Here is a 22,089-nt window from a genome sequence, read left to right as displayed (position 1 = left end):
TACAAATTTAATGTTTTAATACTTTTCTTAATTATATTTTGAATTATTTCTGATTGCTTATATTTCTCCAGTAAATTTCTTTTAGAGATAAAAAATAAGCTAAGTATCTTGTGCAGCGATAAAGTAGGGATGTTGATTTGGTGGGATCTGAAGAATAGATAAGTTTAGCAGCCTTCTCTTACCAGATATTACCGAACTCTGACTCACTGTAACCGCTGTAACCAGCTGTAACGTGTGGCAAATATTTTTTCTATATTTGAGTTCGTAAAGTTCGATAATTTGTAAGTAAAAAGATCCTACTCATTCATTTTTGTATTACTGATGAATTGTATTTGTATTGTATGAATTGTAATTGTAATTGTATGATAATGAAAAATAATTATTTTTTCTTTTAGTAATATGCCTTCCTATAAGCTAATTTACTTCCATCTTACGGGATTAGCTGAGCCTATTCGTTTTCTGTTTAGTTACGCTGATATTGAATTCGTAGATGAACGTATTGACAAAAATGATTGGCCGAAACTGAAACCAAGTACTGTGTCTTCTCATTATTATATTAATACAAGCTCTTATTAATGTTTACTTATTATTATTCCTTTATTTAACTGTCAATTAATTCTGAGATTTTATTTATGATTAATGATAAAAATGTAATTTTATAATATTTACTTATCTTTATTTCATTTTTTAGCGATGCCATTCGGCAAAGTACCTGTGCTTGAAGTAGACGGAAAAAGAATTAATCAGTCCAAAGCCATTTGCCGCTATTTAGCGAAACAGTGTGGTCTTGCTGGCAAGAATAATTTGGAATCTTTGGAAATTGACTCGGCTGTCGACACCATGCAAGATTTATGTGAATGTTAGTAGATATTATTTTATTTATTCAAATTTTACTTAAACTTTGACTTAAAAGTAAAGTTTTCTTTGAAAAAAAAATGTATTTTTGGTGTGTTTACTGAAACTTTTTGAAATTTATACTATTTGCCTCTTTCTTTTCTCTTTATATGGGTTTTTTTTATAGGTATTTATCAAAATAGCGAACGGGCTAAAATAGAAAAAGTCGAGATTGCTGATGAAACGGTTCTGTGTTACTTGAAGGGATTGGATGCTCAAGTAAAAAAGAATGACGGCTACTTTGTTGGCGGTGCATTGACGTGGGCCGATCTCACTTTCGTAGCTCTTTTGGATTATATGGATCATCGAATGAAAAGAAATATCGTTGATAAATATGAAAATCTGAAACAACTGCGAGAGAAAGTCGAAAAAATACCGAACATTAAAAATTGGATAGAAAAGCGTCCGCCGGCTTTATACGAAGATTATATATAAAAGTGTCGAATACAGTTCTCTTTAATAATGACTGATCTTTTGACATAACTCGCCGATTGCATTTGCTACATGCTAATTGTTATTAAAATTGCTTTTGTATTCGCTAAATCAATTTTACTTAATTTTATAAAATTATTTTTGTATTTAAATGCGGTAATGATACGTTGCATCCTTGAAAAAATTTATATCGACTGACATTGACAATAGATTAATCAAAAGTTTAAGATAGGGCCAAGAGGTCGAATGTCTAGGTTCACCAGAAGATATATGTCTTCAAAAGTGCTATTGATAAAGAAGAAGGCGTGTACTATAAATAAAATAAATGCTGAGTAATTAATTTGACGATAACGCAGATAACGCACTATCTACTTTCATAAACAGATAGGATTATAGATGCCCCTTTATACCGTAACATAACTTGCTGCTATAATATTACCACAGACTGTGAAGTGTAACATAATGCAACTGAAGGTCGTATAAGTTAGCCACAATTGAAGAGGGGTCTATGACTAGTCACCAAGGAAACTGTAAATGAGAGTTTTGCATGTGCTACGCTGAAATATAACAATTATAATTCCAACATATTAGTTTTTATTAGATAAAACTTTCGGTAAACTTTAGATAAAACATTAATATTTGATCAATACATTTTTTCCAACAATGGTTATATAAAATACAATAAAATTAAATGTTTGAAAAAGGTTTTTTTAATGTGTTTCCAAGTAAATTCACGTACGGTTTTTGAAAACACATTTTTAAAAAACTTATTACGTTTGTATTTTATGATAAAAGTGATAGAAAATATCCTGATACATTTAATCAACTTTTATTTTTTTTTATCACATTTTTCTCCAACTTTTTTATGCGTGCAAAACTTGCAAATCACTGGGTAATAAAGAGAAATAACAAGTTATTGCTATTAATAGCTTGCGGAGGAATCATTAGTTTACGTAATGATATGTACTTCATATGTTGCAAGTAATGGAAAACTGTATTTCATTTCCAAATACTTTAAACATATAAAAATAAGCATATATTGATTATATTACAATGTACCTTCTAAAACTATATAAGTAACATGTTTGCTACAATTCTGTTTGTTTTAGATAATATTATAGATAACACAAAATTATCGTGATCACGTCATTTTGCGACACGATATTGCATAACTGTAATGACTAAGCTTTTTAACATTTTATACTTATAAAATGTATTTCTATTCTTATATTTGGAGTAAAAAAGAAGAAAAAAACACAACAGTTAAGATATATTACTTGCAAAAAAATGCTGTTTATTATTGCAATTGCATACGTCATTATATTTCGTGATTAGCATGTTGAGCTTCTTGAGAAAATAAGAGATATGCCCTTGTTTTTTCACTGATTCTACAAGGTACTCTGTATTATGTTAAATGTAATTTTGTAACACGCGCATTGTGCGTAAGAGAATCTGATATTCTTCTTAATTTTCGCAATTGTTTCAGGTGAAAGGGCGTATGTCCCGGAGTAACTGGAATAACTATCTAGATACGCAGTTACGAGTGTTACGACACGTTACTACTAACAGTCCCAACGAAACGCTCAGAGAGCTCAGTTGTTCTCGATCCGTCAACAGGTTTACAGCTCTGAGTCAGTCGCCAGAGTCTGAATTTTTCCGTGAGCCAGCTTACAAACTACGAGATAATAATAATTTTTTTCATAATTTGCTTCAAGAATAAATACGCAAAGTGATAAAGGTTCGTGCAAATCAATTTTTTTTTTTCAAAGTTACTTGTTTTCAAATACTTAGAAGTGTCAATCTTACTGTAATGTGGCTATTCAACGTGATTATGTAATTAAAAAGAAAATGCTAAACTATTTTTATTTTACATTTTCTGAATTGCTGATTAACAATTAATTATTTTTGCTGTGAAAATTCATAATTATTATTCTATGTATCAATCTGCTTATTAATTTATACTGCTTGCAGACCATGTCGACGTACAAGCTAACGTATTTCAATGTTACCGGCCTTGGAGAGTCAATTAGATATTTACTAAGCTATCTCGGCATCAACTTCGAGGATGTCAGACTCAACTTCGACAATTGGCCCGATCATAAATCAAGTAAATAAATTTATTTCATACATTATTATATATATGATCTTTTGTCAGTGTAACAAATATTGTAAAGTGATAACATTTTGATTTGAACGACTGATAGGTACGCCGATGGGACAAGTGCCGGTTCTTGAGATTGACGGTAAGAAATATCATCAATCCAGGGCTATCGGTCGTTTCCTCGCGAAGAAGGCCAATTTGTATGGATCCGACGATGTTGAGGCCATGGAGATCGACGCCTCCATCGATTCCATGGACGATGCAAGACAAGGTATGTTGATGAGCAACGCAATAATGACAGATTGTCAATTATATAATCACGGAAACAACATGATTGTGTCTTTGCGAGTCTTCCGCGCTGACGTGATTAATTAGTATGGTCTATGCATGTTGTGCTTATTCAAATCGAGTAAGGATTCAATGTTACAAAGCACTTCACATAATAAAATAGTTATTTTTAGCTAGCGCGCTGCTTATTTTCTACACAATTATTGCACGCTGCCGTGTATCATAAGTTTTCTATATCTGTGAGACATAAAAATACATTGATTTTTGCAGCTCTGTCCCTTTATTATTGGCAACAAGATCCCGCTTTTAAAGAGAAGCTCAAGGAGATTGCCTTCGAAAAGTGGCCTTATTATTTAAACAAGTTTGAAGAGCAAGTTAAAAAGAATGGTGGATACTTCGTAGGTGGCAAGGTAATAATTCTTTAATTTTATATTTGTTGCAAAACGAAAATCTATTTCTGACTTCTTTTTTCTTTTGTCTTTTTAGTTGTCGTGGGCAGATATCCTGTGGGCTGCTTATAGCGATTACCTCAGTTTTGTTCTGAATGGAGACCCGAACAAGGACCATCCCGAATTGAAAAAGCTCGTGGACAAAGTTCGTGCTTTGCCCAAAATTAAAGCATACATCGAGAAGCGGCCGAAGACTCAATTATAAATTAAACAAAATTTTATACTATTCCTTTGATTTGTTACGTGTCGATGTCGCTTCAGCAATTATTATTATTCCGAAATGTTTTATGAAAGAATAATTTGCTAATGCATTACTTTGAATAGCTTGTGCTAGTTTATTTGTACTTTAAGAACAATCGATATTATTACGTAACAAATTCAGAAAGGAAATAAAATCTTTTTCATTTAACAAGCAATTTTTTCCCAATTCCCTTTTTCATTATCTGTTTAAAAATATGCAATGCGTTTAAACAGGAGAAATGTTAATAATAATATGTATGTCAATCGATATTTAGAAACAAATACTTTGAATTTGACAATTATTACATTTTTATTTAGGAAATTATACGCATATAATAACCCGCCTCGTTTTTCTGTTTTGGAGGAAGTCACCTCGAGCTCGGTCAGCTCGTAAAGAAAAACATAAATATAATTCGGCATCGAGTTCGGCGCTTATGCGAGTTCCAAGCGAGAAAGACAATTGACGGTTGGACCTATCGCTGTCTCACTCTTTTTACGCGGTTCTCTCTTTCCCTCTAAGGGCCGAAATCTCTAACGGTCACTTCAGTCTAATTGCGGAGGCTCGGGCGCGAGGACGTGTTAGTAATCGCTCCGCAATTTCGCGTATTTTCGACCGCGGATAGGAAGTCTCGTGCACAAATAAGTGTCGACGTCGTCGACGGAAGAACAGACGATCATTTTTTGCACGCCTGAGTTATCGCGCTCTTTGTTTTGTGCTTAGTTTCGTCGCTCGAAAAAGTGCTTCGGAACGACAAGGTTACGTCGCGGGTGGAGCGTACGGAGCGTCCGACTTGAAGGTCGCCGTGCGTCCGGCGTTACCAACCTGCTTCACTCGCCATGTCCTTCGACGACGCTCAGCAAGTTCGGGCGATCGCCATTGTTAGAGTACGCGATCTGCACTTCGCCCGCCTTCTTCGTCGCGGGCGGAAGTCTCGATCCGTTTCGGGCAAGTGACTTTTGAGGAACATTAGGAAGAGAAGTGCGTAGGGAACATTTTACATCGCGGTCCGTCTCGTTCGCCGCATAGGACGAATCCTCGACTTCGTTGATTCCGCCGACGAGAGAATCGACCGAAGAATACAGAAGAATCAAAGGTGATCCCCTCGCTTTACATCGTAGCGAGCTTCTTGCGTCGCCATCGAGGACGAACCGGGGGAAGTCGGCAACGCCACGGTGGAAGTAAGCAACGCCGAATAAAATCGGGAGTGCAAATTTGTACAACGGAACTAATTTTAATCGTAAAAAATCGCCGCGATAATTCGTCGTAATTCTCTCGGACGTCTGTCTGTCGAGTGATAGCGTCAGTGATTAAAGATTATGATTATAAAAAAAAGCAGAACAGTATAATGCAATGGTGTGGAGTGCTACAATACGTCAAGATAATCCAGAAACTGCCACGGAAGGACGGAAGGACGGAAAGAAGCAAGGACGGAAGGACTGAAGGACGGAAAGAGGGAAGGAAGGAAGGACGGAAAGAAGGAAGGAAGGAAGGAAGGAAGGAAGGACGGACGGTCGGAAAATAACCTACCCCAATCCACTCAACCTAACCGAAAGCTACAAATGTAAGTAAATGACATGCCGTTGGCCGTAGATCACTTAATTGTAATTATTACAATGAAATTATTATAATTAATGTCCTTAAATATAATGACGCGCGCGAATCGGGATCTCTTGAAAAACTTTTGCTCGCGTAGCGCGCGCATGACTTCTCCTAATAATTAAAAAAAAATATTACGACATTAATTTAAACAATTATCTATTTTTAATATTATTTATTTTAATCAGTAAACAGACAAACTTCTTAAAAAATAATTGAAATAATTTATGTTTCCTTTTTTTTTTTTTTTTCAATATCGTACGCGATAACGAGCACACAAATAAATTGTGCAGAGTTTATACAAGTCTTTCGTTACAATTAATGTTAAAATTGTTATGCAATCTTGTTTTGTCACAAACGTCCACGATAGAAGGAAAACTAAGATCTAGCTGGAACCTTAAAACGTCGGTTTCGAAAGAACATTAAAAAAAAAAAAAAAAAAAAAAAAACATTTCTTTTCATTACATACAATATATTACTAACGAGAATATTATAATAACGATTATACATGCATTTCACATAGTCATTATACATATTATTATATACTTTTAAAAACGCTGAGACCGTCTGCAAATTTTCTTCACATTTGCAGAGAAGGCTAGCGTTATCAACAGTCGTAATATAAATAAGGAAATATGATCTCCCTCCCCCCACGTAATTTAGATATCAAACATTCAGTTTCCTATTTTGCGTGTAATTTCTAGCTTAGGGTAAAATAACGAAGCCTTTCAATTCCAAAAATCACGAGCGATAATTCTTATACTATTTATTTAAATCGTCGTATATATTATCGTAAATTTCCACATAATTTAAATATCAAACATTCAGCTCCCTATTTTTCGTGTAATTCCTAGCTTAGGATAAAATAACGAAGCCTTTTCATTCCAAAAATCACGAGCGATAATTCTTAAACTATTTACTTAAATTATCGATATATATTATCGTAAACTTCCACATATTTTTTGGGGGGGCCTTCCGTGCGATTAAAACGATCAAGTTCTTTCTCATCTCCAAGTTGTAACTCTACCTTTTTTTACTTGCTCTTGACAAATGGTTTCGATTGCGAGCTCTGAAATTCCGCTTTCCACAACCAAAGAGTTCTGATTTGTCATCAGCGTCTAATTTGATAGGCGGCGTTCTCCCGCGACAAACGGACGTCAGGTGAGCTCGAAATTTAACTCGCCCATGTAACGCGCCAGCTCCGATCCGGTGAACTCGGTCTCGTCGAGGTCCTGCAGGCTGGAATTGCTAATCGTATTTGCGCTTTCGATACTCGGGAATCGCGACGGTGTCGCAATGACGTTCTCCGATTTAGATTTCGTTGGATTGGTCGGCGAGTTTTTCCGATGCTGAGTGAAAAACCCCTTTGTACCGAGGCCCAATCTCTCCGTGATGATTCCTGCTAGAAGTATCAAGTGTTAGACCGTTCTTTATTTTTTTTTATCGAATAGAAGTCGATGCAAAAATAATATTAAAAAAAAAAAAGAAATAGAAAAAACCCAGTTTTAGACTCAACGATGTAAAATAATTTATTCATTTTTCTTTTTATTTGAATATAAATTTATTAATGTCGCAAAGATACCGGCAAATAAATATTACCTAAAGTGACAGTCTTCTGAGGTTTGTGGATCCTTAATAGGCATTCATTAGCATTATTGTTTCCTTTATTATTTAGGCCTTGGTTGTTTAACGATGTCACCGTGGTAAATTGCCCGCTGTCGGAATCTCTCGATACTTTTCTAGTATAATCCCGACAGCTGACGGTCTCTCTGATCGCGGCCGCGATGTTAGGTCGGCCGTCTCGCTTCTTCTGCAACACGGAGAGCCCGTTCGGCTCGTAAGAGCTCGTGTTCGTCAATGCGATAAGCGTTAATCGTTGCCGATCGTCGCTGATGGATATCGAGGGTGAGGGTTGAGCGTCGTCGAATCGATGCCTCGTCGATCTCTGATACCGCGATAGGCTGCTGTAAGTCGGTTGTCGACGGTTGCCTTTGTGACACGAGAACATTTTGATGCAATACTTGGGTAGCATCGACTGTGAGGGAGAAAAAAAAAAAAACCAAAATTACAAACATGTTCAATTCTTCGCAATTATTCCGAACGTCGTTCAAGCTTGATTAAATAATGCTTAGGAGAATTAAATTTGCAATAAACAAAATCACGCGTACGCATAAAATGTCCAGCCGCCTTTTGCATAATTATTTACGTAATTGATTTGTCTAATAACATTGCAAGTGTACGGTAAGCACAGTCTAGTAAGTAGTTCATTGGAAGCAAATCGGCTTATGTGAGATTTGTACGGCGGGTAATGAAGCAATTAAAATGTAGTTGCCGGATAAAACTACTTACCTTGAAAGCCTCTCTGAACTTGTTGGACATAATATTGTAAAGAACCGGATTGATCGTCGTGGATAAATAGTAGAGTACTCCGGAAGCGTACGTGAGAGCGGTGTAGATTACGACTATGGTATCGTGCGGCTGAGACGAACTTTGAGCGTACACGGCGAGCAGCCTCTGAGCGTGAAACGGCGCCCAGCAGATGAAAAAGGCCACCACCACCGCGACTGTAAAGATGATAATAATCCTGTTGAGTCGGAAACTAAAGTAGGGAAGCCGAATTAAGTCGAATTGGATGATTCCTCGTGTCACAAAGTAGACACCGTGCTTTAATCGAAGCTGTGCTTTCTATTTTAAATTACAGAAATTACAAGACGTACGCGCCAGTTAATAACGTTGGTTTTCTAAATTAAAAGTAATTTTTTACAAATAATAAAAGAATTTCGTACATTTTCAAGAGGTAAATGCGAATAAGTTTACTACATTTCATGATTCCTTGCAATTGAAAAGAACACGAATAACAATACAAGCTCGTAGAAGCCATTTGCTTTCATTTAGCGTTACTTCAGGTCACCTCTCGCGATTTCATTGAACTAAGAAGACACTAGGAAAATGAACTTTTATTACATTGCACTATCGCACTGCGGAATATTGCAATCGGCGAGAAACAGCCTGTAGGAATTGAAAAAAAATCGAGAGATCTCGATCTTAGACTAGGAAATAAAATATATGTATACATAAATAAATTAATGTAGCTACAAAATCTTTCATAATTAACATCAAGTTGATAAAAGAAACATTTAATAATAGTCGTTAAAAACTTTGAAGGATTTGTAGCTACGAAAAAGTTTTGAAAGACCAAAAAATCGTGAAGAACAAAATACAGACATTAACTATAGAATTCAGTTCGCCGCAAATAATGTTTGAGAATGCAAGTGAGATTAATGGTTCTCTTCGTAATTAATAGTACAGTAACAAATGATCTTTCTGACATTGTAACCCGTAAATTAATCAGTCTTAGCATAATGACCAAACGTTATGAGAACTTGGAAATAGTTGAAGCAAAAGATATCGCTTTATTTTCTTCGTTGCAAATATAATATATTAAAATATTTTTTTTTAACGCTCTGATTTTTATATCTTAAGAAGTGGGAAAATATTTAATTTTTTTATCTCCGGAGTACGGCTGTAATTTTGTAAACGGTCTCTCTTGAAGATAGAATTTTTTTTTAATTTTTTTTTTAAAGACTACGCGAGATAGATAACTGGAGTGTACGAAAAGAGTTCTGAATGATCGCAGGCGTGAATATACAACGCTGCCGCCGTTACGAATATTTTATATTAAAACTAAATTCGAAAAAGGGATGGTAAAGATGTGCACAAAAAACAGCTTTATCCTTTGCTCGCGCGTTCTCCAGTGGATATTAAAGGATGAGGGATGTGACGGCTGTCGAAAGGGCGAATGAGTTATGTAGGACAAAATAACGTTTCGAGATCTAACATATATTTCTATGCGACCGCGGCGAGGCTTAAAAAGTTATATTAAGAAAATATTTGCGCACTTTCGAAACCTGCCGGACGCAAAGATTCGCTCGTCGAAATTCTTCATCGAATATTTCGGTACGAATTTAGATCGAGATAAAAGAACTTTCGTCGTTTAATATTTTTCAAAAGAGAACGGTTTAATTTCTGAAAAAAAAAGAAAAAAAAAATTGCGGTAACTAAATCTTTACAATTTGTGAAGTATTGCGATCGTAAATACGTGTTTCTGGTCGACGTGTGGGATCGAAGAACACAAGTGATTCATCGGCGCGTTAATTCGAAATCATCGTTTCGTTACAGTTTTTTTCGCGATAACGGAAACGCTTGAGGGTATGAAAAAAAGTAGTGAATGTGCATGTTTTTTTTTTCCTCTTTTTTTTTTTTTTTCTGGGTAGAAAACCGATTTTATTACCACGCGCGTTGTCGACAAACGAGACTCACCCACGTACTCGACGGTATGAAGGTCGACAGTTTTATTTCGATTATCACTTCGGTCGAGGCATCTAACTATCATGGGAACAAAGATAAGCGATCCCGCTGTGATCGTAAATTCACCAGGCAAATCGCGAATTGAAACTCTTTCTCGTTTTCAGATTCAGATTTCAGATCTGGTCAATATCACCTATTCCACGCGTTTAAACATGACGATACCGTGCAAAACGCGAGAACGTGAATCTTTTATCGCCTTTTATATCGATTTAATGTACGCGTTTTTTTTTTATTTTTTATATTTGAACATTTCTGAAGAAGGAGGCTTCAGAGAGCCATCGCGCTTCGGCGGAGCAACGTTGAGGTGGGCATCAAAGTTAGAAAAACTTTTTTTTTCTTTATAATATTAATGTTACGGAAAAATGTACGAACTATACAATTAAAAAAAAAATTATATAAAGCTGAAAAGTAAAGATAAATCAAAGTAAAATTTTATAAAGATGCACCGCGAGCATATCGTGATCCCGCGCAAACAATAAATTGCATTTGAGATCTGCACTCTGCTATCATAATTCAGAGTAAATTTGGATTCACGGTCACGTGTTTCGATACTTTGGGGGATTACTCGAGTCTTACGTAAGTCGGATTGGTCGGAAAATAGATTAGAATAGCCTCGGTTAACCCGTGGTTAGTGTAAAGAGATATACAACCGGCCGTTCACCAAAATGCATCATCCGTCGATTTGTATGTACTTGCACAACAATGGCAATGCCGTTTCGCGCGTTTCCAACCATTTGCACGTGCTCGCGCATACCAGCGCTCCACGTAAATGCAACGTTAATACGTTCCAATAATTTTTTCACGTTTCAAAAAAAGAAAAAAAAAAAATTCCTTTTAATGATCATTACAATATAAACGTGCAGCATTACAAGTTCAACCGCGCTGTTATCGTCGCCAGAACATTTACCTCGCATTACAAGTACAAAAAGCGTCAATCAAATTACGAGCTTGCTTTCGCCTTCGATCGATACGTCGTCCCCCTTTTGCATCGGTGAAATTATTTCACGGCCTTGAAAATAAAAGTTCTCGTGAAATTCAATAAAGAGATCTTTTTCCCGAAAGTTCGTGGGCAAGGTCTTCTCGTCGATGCTACCGCGAACGAGATCGACACCGCCGCCTGGCATGATCTGAATGATTAGAAGCGTGACGAGAAGAGCAGATCGTTCATCTATGACTATTACCGAGCGCGAGCGGAATAATTCTTCGGGGTTTTATACGCAGCCCATGAATTCGAGGACGTGGAGGACGTAGTAAGGCGAAGAAGATCAGGGAATAACTTACGCGCTCGCGTACGCTAGAGAAATGTCAATAACGATTCGGGTGTCCTCTACACCCTCATATTTCAAATTTCATTACTGTGTTAAGGGCCGATTTGATTTTTTTTTTTTTCCTTTTTTTTTTCTTTCCTTGCGCCGACGTTAATACTCGCAATCGATTTACTGGAAATGTGACGGTGATCTTTTTTACGAGAGAAATAACGAGACTGCCGAATACATCCGAATTGGCGATTTATATTATAAAGGCCGCATTCTATTTCGTTTGCAATTATTTCTACATCTATTTTAAAAAAGTAAAAAAGAGGTGGATATTAAAGTTTTAAAATTAACGAGTTTTAACTTACATTCTTTTAATCGCAGTTCTGAAATTATTTTTACTTTTGGTAGAATAAAATTCGGTAGATTTATTAATATTATGTAAAAGTGTCTGAATGATCTCGTTGTTTATTTATGTTCGGCCTGATAATTTTGAAAAAAAAAGGAAAAAAGAAAGAGAAATATGGTCAGCGTAATAGAGTCCGAACTTGAGATATCTCGTCGAGATATAGGCACGGCCGGCTATTTCCACGTTTTTATCGTGCTCGATGATCTCGTGATTGTTCCATCGAAGGAAATAATAGCACAGCCTCGAGAGACTTATCAATGGGTCCTTCCAACAAATTCATCGATTCCATTCGCATCACGAACGAACCGTGGATAGGACTGACGCGACGAGATATATCTGATTGCGGGAGGGCGATTTCCGCCGATGCGGAAACACCGTAGAAAACTTTCTTTTCTTGTTACGACGTTCGAAGGACCATTTATAAGTAAATTATTTGCAGTAAAAGCATGGCGTTAGCACGACTCAATGGGAAGTCTTGATAGATTTTATCGAGTACCATTTTCGAGCTTCGCCGGGACATTGATCGCTAAACGCGGCGAATTGGTGGATCTTGGTAAGAGTCTTTAACGACTTCTTTCGGGTGTCTGATTCTGAATCGAAGTAAAATCAATTTCCAATCATCTAATACCGCGTTCCTGAGAAAGTCCGACCGCAAAGTCGTAATTTCCGAGGATCAAAGCGAGAGTAGGGCGCTTACCGAGCATGCGAATAACGTTCCTCTGTGCGGTCGTCCTTCCGCGGCTGCTGTCCATGTGATTCAATGCACCGGGTACGTGATGCCTGTTTCTGACGGTGGTGGTGAGTAGGTTCGAGCGCCGTAGCTTGATAGCGATCAGCACATAGAGCACGGTGATGATTGTCATCGGTAGCACGAAGAATAAGATAGTCGAGAACTCGAAGGCGTGCTCGATTATTGTCCACCTTAGCGAGCACCTGGCGCTGTCCAGATCGGCGGTGCCGTTAGCGGAGTAGTCGACGATGATGCCGAACTGGATGGCCTGCGGTACGGCCAGGCAAAGAGCTAACACCCAGATCGCCACCACGAATTTTATCGCTCGGGACGGCTTCGACATCGTGTGCGAGATGAAGGGATGACATATCGCCACGTATCTGCGGAGACAAAAACGTAGACATACTTTAAAGGGAGGGAGAAAAAATCAACCATTTTTTTTTTTTTCGGAAAAGGTTAAAGTGTCTATCGAGAGCTTTATCTCGTGAATCCCCCGGATTATTGTTATTCAGATACGATTCAAAATTGCAGCTAAAACGTACGAATATTGGAATGTTTCTACGTATTTTATTTTATCGATTTCCCACGCTAGATTGGAGTTATATATGTATAACTTTTTTTCTCTCTTTCAAAAAAAAAAAAAAAACCTTTTTTTTTATTTATTTATCTTTTTTCATGGAAATATGTTATCGCGCGCGATTTATATATAAAAAAAAAGGAAAAAAAAGGGAACGTGATCAAATCGAGAGATAAAAAACTAAATGATTGACATGATATGGATATGGGAATTGGGATTGGCAAGCATCGTATATTTACGACACTTCGCCACTCGGGTTTGATATATGCGCGGTATGATCTTTTGAACTCACCTCTCAATGGTAAAAGCAGTGATGGTGAGAACGGTAGCGTTCGCCGAGGTCTCCGAGGCGAAGCTCTGAATGATGCAGAAGGCCTCGCCGAATACGTAGGGAAAGTGCGACCATATGTAATACATTTCCGGTGGTAGGCCGAAAACGAGTAGCAGCAGGTCGGATATCGCGAGGCTGAAGAGGTAGTAATTGGTGGCGGTGTGCATGGACTTGTTGCGCGCGATCACCACGCACGTAGAGATGTTACCGATGAGACCGGTGAAAAAGATAACGACGTAGAGTATCGTGATCGGTATCACGATGGACAGCGAGTCCCGGCGTACCGCAGATCCGTTTTTATCGCCGAGAAAGGCGGCGATCGCGCTCGAGTAGTTGTCGCATCGCGGATTCGCGTCGACGGCCGTGGACCGTAGCTCCTTTAGATTGCCATCTGCCGAGAACCTCCAGGGGTCCTCGGCGTCTTGAAAGGCCGCGGTGACGTTCGCCATCGCGCTCGAAATCATCCCCCTTTTACTTTATCGCCGTCGGAACGACGGGCAATTAGAAAATAATAATCGGCAAAGTTACACGTTGACTCCGTCAAGTTGATAGGAGATATCAAGCTGGTAAACTCGAACCCTCCGCCTATATCTCTCAGGCTTTCATTCAGCCTCTCATTATTCCAGATCGTCAGTCGAAGCTGTTGCCCGCTAATAATGATTTATCCAACGACGGTGCAATTACGGATGTCCCTCTCGGCACAGTATCGACGTTCTTCAAAATATATATCCGCCGAGGAAATCCAGACTTTCACGGTCGTTGTCGTTAACGGAATTTTTGTCCGCGCCTTGTCGGAAACGTCAATATTTTTTCACGTGTCGAGTAGTTCCTCGCGACAGATCCTTCCTCCGTTTACTTTTGTATTGACCTGAAATTGCAAGTTTTCTTAATTTTTTTTTTTCTTTTTTTTCCCCGTCGCAGGCGTCTAATTGGTCTTGTCAAGGGGCAAACATTAAACGATGAGATCGTTATTGAACAATTAAATTTGAAACGACAGATTATCGCCTTTTCGATATCCCGCATTTCATGTATCAACGATGTATTACGGACGGTTATACTACGGGCTGGCGTTACGGGTGGTTAGCGGTTTCTATCATCCACCGATTAACGAGACGACATTCCTGCAGCGTTCCCCCACGACGCTTCAATTAATTTCGGTCAATTTACGCGATAATTGAAGGGCCGCCCGTAAATTTCTCAATTAGAGCTACGTAAAGAAAAAAAATGATTTGTTGATATCGCAAATACGTAACGGTAAATTAATTTGCTGCCGACATTCGCTACGTCGGCAAATCTTTTTTTTTTCTTTTTTTTCTCTTTTTTTTCCCCCCTCGTGCGTCCAGCTTTTTGTTCCTCCCGTTCGATCGTTTACGTCGATTTTTGTTTCGCGATCGATCCGCTCACGTCGTAAATATGTCCCTCGCTTTTTTAATTGTTTGACTAAACCGGGTGTCACGGTGGATCTTTCACGTTGCGAGTACGCGGCCGCTTCGTTTTACGCAAGATCGACTCGACCAATTATCCATTACGCTAATTACACAATGAACTCGCTAACGTTCTCGTTGACGCAGATACTTGGCCGGTGACGCCGGTTCACGCAGCAGCTTCATTCATTATCGCCACTCCGGTTTATTTCGAGCAAACGCGATGGAATATCCTCTCACAACGATATTGTTAGCTGTGGGAGTTATTAAAAAAAAAAAAAAAAGAATAGTCCACTGTTGAGAAGTGGACATTCTTTAAAAAGATCTTAACAGCCCGCGATACGATTTCGAGCCGCGTATGCGATATTCCTGTTTGTTAACAAATATCCGTTTTCCACATTGCCGCCATTGTGTTAACTGCTCTGACAAGGGTATCGAATATATGAAAAGGCTGACCTTTTAACGCGTCGCCTTTAGCCGTGATTCAGGGCAGCGTGCCCGGTATCGTCGCCTGTTCAATCTTTGAAATATTATATTTTCCTAAGTAGGACAAATAGCGCGGTGCAAATAACATAATACAAGCCCGGTAATGTTACTCGTCAAAATCGCAATCTCGATATTAAATATAAAAGAGTCCTCCACGCGTTAAATAATCCTTTCGCAATGTTACAGGCCACAAACTTTTTTTTTCTTCTTTTTCTTTTTCTCTTTCTTTTTTTTTAAATAACAAACTTTAACTTTACGTCGTTGATTAGTTCTTATAACGCACTGCACTTACTGGCCCGCGTAAAGAAATGCATTTACACTTTGATTAAAACGTTGCAGCTGTATCGCATTGCCGACAAACTTTCTTTTCATTAACGAAAAGCACTGTAAGCATCGGCGAACGGGAAATGTAGAATATATTAATGCACAACGTTAAGATTACATATCGACGTGAAACGATTCCGGGTTTATTCCCGAGCCGCGAGAGCTGCAGTTGCAACCGGCATTTACGCTTATCGTTTCGGCAAAACAAACCAGGCATTCTGGCCAAAAACCACAAATCGCTCGCGGCACACCACATTGCACTCTCGACGGAGTTCTAAACCCGTTCTGCGTCGTCACATCCGCTAAAATTGTTTCTATGCGCGCGAGCGAGCGTAGTCATCTCCACGCTAGTTGCGTTTACGATGATGTTGTCATTGGCGACGCGGACCTTTCGCAAACGCCGTTCATCGAACAGAACGGAAACACAAGCTATTTTCGATGCGCCTTGTTCTCCCGGCTGACATTCAGCATTAATCTAATTGTCTTCAATGAGCGGTTAGCTTCTTCGTATTGTCGTTGATCCGAAAAACCGCAAAGTTACTCCCGAGAAATGCCTTTAACTCATTCGTCTCGTTCTTCGCTATCTCTTTTATTTTTAATATAACTATTTGTGATAATTATTTCGAAGGATCTCGTTAGTCAATTATTCAACAATGTGAATTTTAGATGCGTACAATTATCGGCCTTTAATTGTATTTTATATACAGAATCTTTTTACCAGATTTTTATATTATTAGGCAGGTCTTCGTGTAATAAGATTCTGTTTTTTTTGTTTTTTTTTTTTAAATTATTTTAACCCACGCAGTTTTTAATTTAACTCTAATTATTGCGTTAATATATCTAAACGCGAGGAGTGCTATCAGCTCAAATAATTTACATTTTAATAACTGTAAGCTATGATTGGTTCGCAAATAATGCATATATGAGTTGTCCTACTTGCATCGCATTGAATTTTAATGGGAAATTTCTCAATGAAACATAGTCGGTCTTTTATTTTAACACAATTTCAAAAAGAATTAAACACCCCCTTGCAAATATGGGGCTTGTTCTACACATTTGCGAAGCTGCAGCTCCTTCTCGTTCATTATCTCACCCTCGTTAATTTCTTTTTAGCGGCTCGACACTTTTCGGTAATTTGAGATTAATTTTCGTCAGTGGGCAGTAATGATTTTTAATCGATTTACACGGTAAACTTGTAATTATGATCGTCACTGATTATTATCTATTTTTCAATTATTATAAACTGAAAAGCCGAAAGGCAGATATAGCGTTTGATGAGGCGACGGCGGATGAGGGATGAGAGGACGGGGGGAAAAAAAGTGGTGGGGCGCGTTTCTTCCTCAGTCATCGATGATCGGCGCTTCGTGATACACGTGCCGCGCTCTACATGTGAAACTCTACGCACACCACGGTAAAATCATCGCACGCTAGCCGCCTCCGCCGCAGCAAACGTCATATCTGCCCTTCAGCGTACGTATATGTTTATCTTACGCTTCAAGTGCTCCTACGGCTAGCGCGATTTTAATTTATTATTCGAATTCTTCGCGAGGTACCCAGCGGTACCGCGAAAGTATCCGATTAATTCGAAACGCGTTAAGAGAAGGATTGCGATCGGCGATGCAATGTAACGAGGTCTTTACGTTGGGACAACAGATCTAGATTAACGCACGCACAATGATCCTCGATATAGCATTATGCAATGTTGTATTTCCATTAACATACGGAGCTCTTTGTTGGAATAACAGACTGTTATCGATCGGAAATTAATCCTTTATTCGACGAAGGCGTAAACGGGGAACTCCGCCGAGACCATAATTCAATCTGTCATCTGATCCGAGTTGGATTCGCATTATCACCGAACTCGCCGCAAATACGATAGTGAAATGCGAGAATGTGACGTCAACTGACAAGCAGCGGATGATAGTGGTCGAGAGCGTTAAACCTATTTTCTTGAAGCGAAACATCGGGAAAATGTAGCCTCAATCGATCGGTCGTCCGTAGGATGTGTTGATGCGAAATTGGCGCAGGCACTTGATAATATGTACGCATAGCAATTTCTCGTTCAACCGAGATCGAACCAGAGGAGCAATTTCAAGATATTACAAATTTTAAAATAATGTCTCGTTAACTCAGCCGGCTTTCGCAAAGAATTTAATCTTATTCCGTAACTTATTACCGATCTAATCTTTAATTTTGTACCTAAAAGAATCTTCGATTTCTAGTCACGTTGCATTTAGAGTGATAAATTGTACAATTTTGTGCAATAAACCTGATCAAATAAATCTAACGGAAAAGTCGATGAAATTGAGTGTTTGCTGTAAAAATATTAAACTCACCGAGAATATTTGTTTTTCGTTTAAAAAATTTATTATGAAATTCCATGCTTTAGTTTTGTTACTAAGATATAAAAAAAAAAAAAAAAAGAAAGTTATTATTGGGTTACAGAAATTCACGGATTCTTTCTTTATGAATAAGGCAGCGATCTTCGTAATACTCAATTATTGGAAATAGCATCCTTTGGTTATGATCGCGCGTAATATTCGCGATTGCAGCTTTTAGTGAACATTGTTCTCGTTAAATCTCAATAACCGTCTATTAATAAATTGACATCTCATACGTGGAAATTGCACTTGCCGCAGTAAATTCACTTACTATTAGAAATTATTTTCTCAGGCTGTAATATTTGATACTAATTTTGCTTCTATAATCCTTTCTCAATTCACCCTGAGTACCAAATAAAGAGGCGAAAACAACAACCTCGCGAATGAATATCGAATAAACTTGACAGCGTAAAAATACAGATAAGCGTACTTGGTGGTCGGAAAACAAAGTTATTCATCAAAGCAGCCCAAGTTATTTATCATAAAGAGCAACGAGTTTTCCTCGTTTATCTCTTCAGCAAAATCAAGCAAAACATTGACGCGACTTTTATATCGCCCCAAAGTTTCTTAATCTTTTTGCAGTATTAAAGGCATCTTGTGTTGCTTTTTTTCCTCTTTTTTTCTTTTTTTTTTACACTAATCGTACATAGCAGTTCCGCATTTTCAACTACTGCTTTTCAATTTTTTTTTTCGCGTTACAAAATTGTCTTGCGGATCATTAAGATGAAGCAACTACCTACCGCGAATTTTTTACCTGTTATTATGTCGAATCGTGTTCTATCGACGCGCGTTATAAATCGGCAATGTTGTGGATTTTTATTTTTCAAGAAAGCAACGCGTTTCATATTCAAGCTGTCGTTTACCATTACAAAACATTCGCTCTCATAAATCTCGACGACGATCTACTTGGAAGCCAGAGCGAACTTGGGCGTTCAGTCGCATGATGCATGCAACGATCATAAATTTTAATTCGTCCCGTATGTCTGGCGTCACCTGTTGCATAGTGATTTTACAAGCTTCTAGAAAACAATTTTTTTTTTTTTTTTGGACTGTTGCATATTTATCAAAAATATTTTCATATTACTTGCAATAACGTTGGCGTCGGCAGTAAATTCATACTAAATTGATTAGTAATAAAATATTTTCTGATCGTGTTGAGTTAAAGATTTTCAGAAATATATATTTTTGTGTATTTAAATTCATGTATATATGAAAAAATTTGATATATGAATATTATTAACATTTACTTTACAATGCGCGTTACGTGTGAATATTAATAGGAAGAATATATTAAATATTATATTGTATTTCATATTGCGTTACCTGTGTAGAAATGCCTCGTTGATTTCTTAGATTTACGATATATCATCACTTGTGTATCCCTGTTCATTCACTGATACTGTAATAAAAATAACGTAAGATCGGAGGCCAAACGTTAATCTCGCGGCAGTCAATTCCCGGTGTCATGAATCATTGTCCTAAAAATATGTTGCGTGTATTATCTATCTAATAGAATAACAATACCTCGAACGCTTGACACGTGGGAGTCTGTATATACAATTTTTAGTCTTTATTTTTATTTCTATTTTCTGAATGCGCGCTCCAGTCATCACAAATTTGGCCATTCAATACGAAATTCACCGGGATATTTTATTTTAAAAAAAAACGTTTAGGCGATACTTCACGTTATCCTGTTCGTGGCAAATTAATTAACTCTTCACCTTTTCTTTTACTTTCCTTATTTTCTCGCACAATTTACACATTTTACAAACTATATATTTGTCGAACGATTAAACTCGATTTAAAAAAAGAAAAAAAAGAGAAAGAAAATATAAAACAATTGTGCATATACACTGTGATTACGCACTGTGTCTTTGTACTTTGTTCCTTTTTTTTCTTTACTTTTTTTATTTTCACTCGGCCGCAAGATTTGAACGTCACATGCCGTCGAGTCGGGGAAAAAGCCAAACTCGATTTAGCGTGGAAATGTCGAATAGCCCCCTCGAAAGCAGCGCGTGCCGCGAAGATACCCATAGCGATGGTGGGAGTTTTGCGCCAGCGCAAACATCTTGACCACCTATTGTCTATACATTCGTATCGCAATATGAAATTTGATCTACGCGGCTAAAAGTACTTTATTCAACCACACGTAAATATTTTATTCATTAATATATGTACATCGATTTACGCGGATGTGACAGAAATATCGCGCGTCTTATTAAACTTATTACGCCCAAGCTAAATGATTTAATCTGCAACGCGAGAGGTATTATCGTATTAAACTAACGTTTTAATAACATACATTTTTAATGGCATTTTAAATTGCGAACACATTCCCGAAAGAGATTTGAGCGAGCCGTAATACTTCACAAAAGCGATTAGTTTTAATTCAATATTTAATTTCATTATACGTATACGAGAGAATATATATATTTTTGAAGGTAGTCGCGGTAACGCAGTCGTAGAAATCCTGCGGGCGCTTTAATCGTAAACTTTGGTCCGTAAACACCTGCTGCGTTTGCTGGATCTAAAGTAACGCAGTAAAGGGAAATTTATGGCGCGGATAAAGTTTAGCTCTCCTCGCTGTCACGCAAAATCACACGGACATCTCATTCACTCGAAAACTTCCGTTTTCTCCCCCTTGCAATACCGTTTAATTGCTCATTTCGACTTCTCCTTGATAGCGTAATTTTTCATTAGTGACTTTTCCCTCTATTCTTTCGCGTCGTTGCATTTGGCCAGATGGCTGTTACAGGACGCCCTTCACGTATCTTACACGGTCGACGTTTTTTTTTTTTTTCTTCCCCTCTCCCCATCCCGCTTTATTTTTTTTTTTCTTCCCCTTTTTTATATGTAGGCGTTCACCTTTCGCATTCGTCGGGCTTTTACTTCGACGCGGCAAAGTGTACATTTTCTAGGTCGCTTATAAACCATTTTCTTCAGGAAATTAAAAATTATTCGTCATTATATGCATTTGCACGCGAAATATTTCCGCGAAATAATGCCATCCAGTTCTGTGTGTATTTTTCTGATTTACATTTTTCAAAGACAATTATTTTCGCAGGGATTAAATAAACTGCTGCTATATGAACAAAATGCTTCGTCTGCCAAAAAAAAAAGAGAAGAAGTATAAATGCTTCTTTAGTAAATTAATTTCTTGAGCATTTCTTTAAAAGAAAAGAATAAGGAACTAGGTAAGCGGATTACGTAGGCAGAAAAAAAATTTATTGATCAAACTCGAAAAAAAAGGAAAAGAGAGAGAGAGAGAGAGAGCGACCCTCTAAATCGAAAAAATGTGATATTTATACTACGCACTACTCATATATGCGGCATACCCTACCAATGCAAATTTTATTCGGTCATTCTGCCACCAATATGCATTATTCTATTTTCTCGTTCCTTTCTTGTTACTGTTTCTATTATTCGCCTTCGGTAATATCTATCTGGACGTCTTCTGATACATTCCCCTTTATATATCTTCAGAATACTATCGTCTATTTGCAAAAGAAAAGATGAAATTTCCCCCTTCCCTTCTCCTCTGTCTACTGAATAGAAACTGCTCATTTAGCGTGAAGCATGGACAGGACATTTTGCGGGAATGGAATTTACACATATTTTTTTACTTTTTTTTTTGCGAACGGATTGAATTTATCCACTAAGGCTGGGATTAATCATAAAATTTCTTCTCGATTTTGTAAAACACAATTTCTACGCGTTATACATAATCAAATTAATAACACATAATGTATAATTATTTTAACACTTTTGCGATTACTGCAAATGATATAAATAATAATTTTTTTTT

At 37.5% G+C, this 22,089-nt stretch overlaps 2 protein-coding genes across 3 annotated transcripts; one reads left to right on the top strand and one right to left on the bottom strand.

The window, feature by feature from the left end:
- The first annotated feature begins 42 nt into the window (after window positions 1-42).
- On the top strand, window positions 43-4,576 carry LOC139108309 (uncharacterized). The gene is made up of 10 exons (XM_070666470.1): window positions 43-281; window positions 396-532; window positions 692-859; window positions 1,022-1,323; window positions 2,813-2,984; window positions 3,051-3,064; window positions 3,298-3,433; window positions 3,531-3,698; window positions 3,986-4,125; window positions 4,202-4,576. The coding sequence occupies exons 2-10, from the start codon at window positions 400-402 to the stop codon at window positions 4,367-4,369; spliced, it is 1,401 nt and encodes a 466-aa protein (XP_070522571.1). The 5' UTR covers window positions 43-281; window positions 396-399; the 3' UTR covers window positions 4,370-4,576.
- Window positions 4,577-6,231: 1,655 nt separating this feature from the next.
- LOC139106347 (pyrokinin-1 receptor) lies at window positions 6,232-21,056 on the bottom strand. Of its 2 annotated transcripts, XM_070663061.1 has the most exons (7): window positions 19,809-21,056; window positions 19,608-19,683; window positions 13,631-14,537; window positions 12,729-13,141; window positions 8,351-8,565; window positions 7,601-8,036; window positions 6,232-7,400 (listed from the first exon to the last, which is right to left on the bottom strand). In XM_070663061.1, exons 3-7 carry the CDS (start codon window positions 14,131-14,133, stop codon window positions 7,159-7,161), a joined length of 1,809 nt encoding a protein of 602 aa, XP_070519162.1. In that variant the 5' UTR covers window positions 14,134-14,537; window positions 19,608-19,683; window positions 19,809-21,056; the 3' UTR covers window positions 6,232-7,158. The 2 variants fall into 2 exon arrangements, with proteins under 2 accessions (XP_070519162.1, XP_070519154.1); XM_070663053.1 differs by having other exon boundaries at window positions 19,608-21,056.
- Between the last annotated feature and the right edge of the window lie 1,033 nt (window positions 21,057-22,089).

Source organism: Cardiocondyla obscurior, linkage group LG01, assembly GCF_019399895.1.
Source record: "Cardiocondyla obscurior isolate alpha-2009 linkage group LG01, Cobs3.1, whole genome shotgun sequence".
Taxonomy (NCBI): Eukaryota; Metazoa; Arthropoda; class Insecta; order Hymenoptera; family Formicidae; genus Cardiocondyla; species Cardiocondyla obscurior.
Note: the sequence above shows the minus strand (reverse complement) of the source record. Positions and strands in the feature narration are given on the sequence as shown.